Below are 5960 nucleotides of genomic sequence, written 5' to 3'. Positions count from 1 at the left end.
TGGGGGTGCACCGTTCCCGGAGGCACTGCAATACCGGGACGATGCGCGGAGCGGAGGGAGCAAGCTCCGGGTCCAACTCCCGAGCCCAAAAATCCGTTTAATATGAAGTCCTCTCATCGAGGACGTATCAGATATTAAACTGATAAGAACAGATACTACACTTGATCTTAGCCAAAAGGCCGAGAAGCGATGCCCGAGCCGGGCCCCGCGCCGCGCCCGGCCCCGCCCGCCCGGCCCGCACCTCACGGACAGCCCCGCGCCGCGCTCGGAAACCTTCACATCCCGTTCCCGGCCTCTGTCCCCATCTCATCCCGCACTTTCCTCCCGGGTCCCTCACGATCCGACCCCCAAAACCCCGAAATCCCCCTTTAAAAATCATCCCAGCATGCCTGTCGCGCATTTCAGCTCGGTTAATGTACATAATCCCGCCCCCTCATGCAAAATAGCCATCCCGTGTTCTTTCATAGCCACGCCCACCGCTTTTCCCCGCCCCGCAACGTGATTGGCCGAACGCGCCCCTTTATTTGCATTCGCCCCGCCTCGTTTCCAATCCGTTGTTGATTTGCATAACCCCGCCTCTTGTCGCGCAAGCCCCGCCTCTCCGTGATATTATGTTAATTACCCGCCCGCTCATTTGCATTCGCCCTACCCCGCCCCCGCCGTTGTCCCCATTGGGGTGAACCGGGAGGGGAGGGGGAGCTCAGGGACCCCCAAAAACCAAAAAAGAACCAAAAAACCACAAAAATCAAAATAAAAAAAACCCCAAAATCCCCAAATCAGCCCCTCCTGACCCCAATCCTTCATCCCAAACACCCCAAAACCTGTCCAGGTGGGGGGGGGGGGGGCGGGGACCCCAAAATCCCCAAATCAGCCCCTCCTGACCCCAATCCTTCATCCCAAACACCCCAAAACCTGTCCAGGTGGGGGGGGGGGGGGCTGGGACCCCAAAATTTGGGGTGACCCCCCCAGAGCGGGGTCCCCTCGGTGTCCCCGGGCACTGAGGGTGACACAAAGTGACAGAAGTGACAATCCTGGGGGAGACCCCCCCAAAATCCCCTCCAGAGAGGGGGGGGGGGCTCCACGCTTTATTCTGGGGGTGACAGGGGACAGATTGGGACAGTTTGGGACAATTTGGGACAATTTGGGGACAGTTTGGGGACGATGGCGCTGTCCCCGTGGCCGTGCTGCAGGGGGCAGGAGGGGACACGGGGGGACATTATTTGACAGCGGGTGACAGCAGGTGACACCCAGTGACAGCAGGTGACACCGGGTGACACTGGGTGACTGCAGGTGCCAGGAGGTGCCACCGCCGCCGTGTCCAGGCCGTGTCCCCTCCATGTCCCCGCTGTCTCTGGGCTGCGTCCAGGCCACGTCCCGGTGTCCCCTCAGTGTCCCCGTGGTGTCCCCAATGTCCCCTAGAAGCAGAAGGCTCCCAGAGCTGTCCCGGTGTCCCCTCGGTGTCCCTGTGGTGTCCCCAGTGTCACCCCAATGTCCCCGGTGTCCCTAGAAGCGGAATGCTCCCACGGTGACATCGAACAGCAGCGGTTCCCGGATCTGTCCCGGTGTCCCCTCGCTGTCCCCAGTGTCCCTAGAAGCAGAAGGCTCCCAGAGCTGTCCCGGTGTCCCTGTGATGTCCTCACTGTCCCGGTGTCCCTTCGGTGTCACCCTGGTGTCCCCGGTGTCCCTAGAAGCGGAAGGCTCCCACGGTGACATCGAACAGCAGCGGCTCCCTCACGGTGCCCGCGGTGTCCCAGTGTCCCTGCGGTGTCCCCTCGCTGTCCCGGTGTCCTGGTGATGTCCCCGGTGTCCCTGTGATGTCCCCAATGTCCCCTAGAAGCGGAACGCTCCCACGGTGACATCGAACAGCAGCGGCTCCCAGAGCTGTCCCGGTGTCCCTGTGATGTCCCCGTGTCCCTAGAAGCGGAAGGCTCCCACGGTGACGTCGAACAGCAGCGGCTCCCGCACCGTCCCCGCCGTGTCCACGAGGAAGAAGAGCGGGCGGCCGCGCACGCGGAGGGGCAGCAGGCGGGCCTGGCCCCGGTGGGCGCGGGTTCCCTTCGAGCTGGGGACGGGAATCCGTGACGGGGGGAAATAACGGGGGGATTAACGGGGGAATAACGGGGAAAATAATGGGGGAATAACGGGGGATTAATGGGGGAATTAATGGGGAAATAACGGGGAATTAATGGGAAATTAACGGGGAATTAACGGGGAATTAACGGGGGGATTAACGGGAAATAACGGGGAAAATTGGGGAAAATAATGGGGAATTAATGGGGGAATAACGGGGGAATAATGGGGAAATTAATGGGGAAAATTGGGGAAATAATGGAAAAGTAATGGGGGAATAATGGGGAGAAAACGGGGGAAATAATGGGGAAAATTGGGGGGAAAATGGGGAAATAATGGGGGAATAACGGGGGAATTAATGGGGTTTGGGGGGGGAAAATTGGGGAAAAATATGGATTAATGGGGAAAAATTGGGGGTTTGGGGAGGAAAATTGGGGTTTGGGGGGGAAAAGTGGGGGTTTGAGGGGAAAAATGGGGTTTGGGGGGGGAAATTGGGGTTTTGGAGGGGAAAAATGGGGATTAATGGGGGGAAATGGGGGTTTGGGGAGGAAAAATGGGGTTTGGGGGGGGAAAAATGGGGTTTGGAGGGAGAAATTGGGGATTTAGGTGGTAATAATGGGAGTTTGGAGGGAGAAAATGGGGTTCGGGGGAAAAACTTGGATTAATGGGGGAAATTGGGTTTTGGGGGGGGAAAAATGGGGTTTGGGGGGGAATAATGGGATTTAGGGGAAGGAAATTTGGATTCAAGGGGAAAAAAATGGGGTTTGGGTGATTTAGGGTAAAAACCATAGGGATTTAGGGGAAAAACAGGAGATTTGGGGTTAAACCCAGGGGGTTTGGGGCAGCCCAGGGGATTTGGGGCAGCCCCGGGGCCTCACCCGCTGTTCCCGGCCGGCACGGCGATGAACATCCGTGTGAAGGCCCGGACAGAATCCCGGGATTTGCCGTCAACTGCGGGAACAGACAGGGAGGGGAACATGGGGAAATTGAGAGGGGAAAAATGGGGGGAAAATGGGGGGAAAATGGGAAAAATGAGGGGGGAAAAATGGGGGAAAAAGGGGGGGAAATGGGGGAAAAATGGGGGAAAATTGGGGGAGGAATAAGGAAAATGGGGGGGAAATTGAGGGAAAAAGGAGAAAAAGAAGAAAAAAAAAAGAAAAAAGGAGGATAAAGGAGGAAAAAGGAGGAAAAAAGGAGGAAAAGGAGGAAAAAGGAGGAAAAGAGGAGGAAAAGAGGAGGAAGAAGGAGGAAAAAAGAGGAAAAATGAAGAAAAAGGAGGAAAAAAGCAAAAGGAGGAAAAAAGGAGGAAAAAAGAGGAAAAAAAAGAGGAAAAAGGAAGAAAAAGGAGGAAAAAGGAGGAAAAAAGAGGAAAAAAGGGGGAAAAGAGGAAAAAGGAAGAAAAAGGAGGAAAAAAGAGGAAAAAAGGAGGAAAAAAGGGAAAAAAAGGAGGAAAAAGGAGTAAAAAAAAGGAAAAAGGAGGAAAAAAGAAGAAAACAATGACGAAAAACAAGGAAAAAAGAAAACAAAAAGGGGCACTGACCTTCCTTGAAGATGCCGTGGACGGTGAAGCAGAGCAGCGTGTTCTGCAGCACAGGGGGGGTCAGGGGGCTCCCAGAGCCCCCCAAATCCCCCCAATTCCCAGGATTTGGGGCCCCCTCACCGTCTGGGCACAGATGTCCACCACGAAGGAGTTGACGTCGTGCTGGGTCTTGGGCAGCTCGTTGAGGAACGCCACCACGTTGAGGCGGGTGTGCTTCAGCAGCTTGAAGCGCATGGCTGCCGGGGGGGAAAAGGGCTCAGAAGGACAGGAAATAGTGCTGGGATCCCAGGGAAAAGCCTGGGGAAAATCAGCAAAAAGTACCCAAAGGAATAGCCTGAAATGGCTCAAAAATCCCCACAAAAATACCCCCAAAAATAGCCTGAAATGGCACAAAAATCCCCGCAGGAATAGCCTGAAATGGCCAAAAAATCCCCACAAAAATCCCCTAAAACCACACCAAAAACCCTCCCAAAAATACCCTAAAACCACACCAAAAATCCACTAAAATCCTTCCAAAAATCCCCCTAAAACCCCCCAAAAATCCCCCCAAAAATCCCCCCAAAAATCCCCTAAAGGCACCACGTTGAGGCGGGTGTGCTTCAGCAGCTTGAAGCGCATGGCTGCCAGGGAAAAAGGGCTCAGAAGGACAGGAAATAGTGCTGGGATCCCAGGGAAAAGCCTGGGGAAAATCAGCAAAAAGTACCCAAAGGAATAGCCTGAAATGGCTCAAAAATCCCCACAAAAATACCCCCAAAAATAGCCTGAAATGGCACAAAAATCCCCGCAGGAATAGCCTGAAATGGCCAAAAAATCCCCACAAAAATCCCCTAAAACCACACCAAAAACCCTCCCAAAAATACCCTAAAACCACACCAAAAATCCACTAAAATCCTTCCAAAAATCCCCCCAAAAATCCCCCCAAAAATCCCCTAAAGGCACCACGTTGAGGCGGGTGTGCTTCAGCAGCTTGAAGCGCATGGCTGCCAGGGAAAAAGGGCTCAGAAGGACAGGAAATAGTGCTGGGATCCCAGGGAAAACCCTGGGGAAAATCAGCAAAAAGTACCCAAAGGAATAGCCTGAAATGGCCAAAAAATCCCCACAAAAATCCCCACAAAAATAGCCTGAAACGGCTCAAAAATCCCCACAGGAATAGCCTGAAATGACCCAAAAATCCTGCAAAAAATACCCTGAAACCACCCCAAAAATCCCCACAAAAATACCCCCAAAAATAGCCTGAAACAGACAAAAATACCCACAAAAATAGCTTAAAACCACACCAAAAATCCTGCAAAAAATCCTCAAAAATCCCCACAGGAATAGCCTGAAATGGCCAAAAATCCCCCCAAAAATCCCCCCAAAAATCCCCTAAAGGCACCACGTTGAGGCGGGTGTGCTTCAGCAGCTTGAAGCGCATGGCTGCCAGGGAAAAAGGGCTCAGAAGGACAGGAAATAGTGCTGGGATCCCAGGGAAAAGCCTGGGGAAAATCAGCAAAAAGTACCCAAAGGAATAGCCTGAAATGGCTCAAAAATCCCCACAAAAATACCCCCAAAAATACCCTGAAATGGCACAAAAATCCCCGCAGGAATAGCCTGAAATGACCCAAAAATCCTGCAAAAAATCCCCTAAAACCACACCAAAAATAGCCTAAAACCACACCAAAAATCCTGCAAAAACTCCTCAAAAATCCCCACAGGAACATCTTGAAATGGCTCAAAAATCCCCACAGGAATACCCCCCAAAATACCCTAAAACCTCCCAAAAATCCTCCCAAAATCCCCATAGAAATGTCCTAAAAGGGCCCAAAAATCCCCACAAAAATCCCCCAAAATTGAAAAATATATCCCAAAAAATATCCCAAAAATCCCCAAGGCCGAGCACAAGGACATCCTGCGCAAGGCCGTGCACGAGGGACCCCAAAAACCCCAAAATCACCCCAAAAAAATCCCCAGAAAAATCCCTGAAAAAATCCCGAAAAAAATCCGCAAAAAAACCCCCAAAAATCCCCACAAAAATCCCCAAAAATTGAAAAATATATCCCAAAAAATATCCCAAAAATCCCCAAGGCCGAGCACAAGGACATCCTGCGCAAGGCCGTGCACGAGGGACCCCAAAAACCCCAAAATCACCCCAAAAAATCCCCAGAAAAATCACCCAAAAAAATCCCTAAAAAATTCCCCAAAAAATCCCCCCAAAAACACCCAAAATCCCATTTTTACCCCCCAAAATCCCCTTTTCCCCCAAAAACCCCCCAATAGTTTTCATTTTCATCCAAAAGTTTTATTTTCCCCCCAAAATTCCATATTTTTCCCCAAAACCCCCCCACCCCTTAATTTTTTCATTTTCTTCCCC

General features: G+C 52.0%; 1 protein-coding gene and 1 non-coding gene across 2 annotated transcripts in view; both read right to left on the bottom strand.

Annotated features, from left to right (window-relative positions):
- On the bottom strand, positions 1–191 carry LOC120504505. The gene has a single exon (XR_005628040.1). It is a non-coding gene; the product is annotated as a U2 spliceosomal RNA (small nuclear RNA).
- A 2746-nt stretch (positions 192–2937) lies between these two features.
- NXF1 (nuclear RNA export factor 1) overlaps positions 2938–5960 on the bottom strand; it is a 15820-nt gene continuing 12797 nt past the window's right edge. Inside the window, exons 11-13 of the mRNA XM_039714018.1 lie at positions 3731–3846; positions 3611–3653; positions 2938–3021 (exon numbers count right to left, since the gene is read on the bottom strand). Coding sequence (XP_039569952.1) covers positions 2945–3021; positions 3611–3653; positions 3731–3846 — 236 coding nt within the window. The 3' untranslated portion in view covers positions 2938–2944. The remainder of the gene's footprint in view (positions 3022–3610; positions 3654–3730; positions 3847–5960) is intronic.

This window comes from Passer montanus, unplaced genomic scaffold, assembly GCF_014805655.1.
Source record: "Passer montanus isolate IOZ18808 unplaced genomic scaffold, ASM1480565v1 scaffold295, whole genome shotgun sequence".
In the NCBI taxonomy this organism is placed as follows: domain Eukaryota; kingdom Metazoa; phylum Chordata; class Aves; order Passeriformes; family Passeridae; genus Passer; species Passer montanus.
The sequence above is the reverse complement of the archived record's forward strand: the minus strand, read 5'-3'. Positions and strand labels throughout refer to the sequence as shown.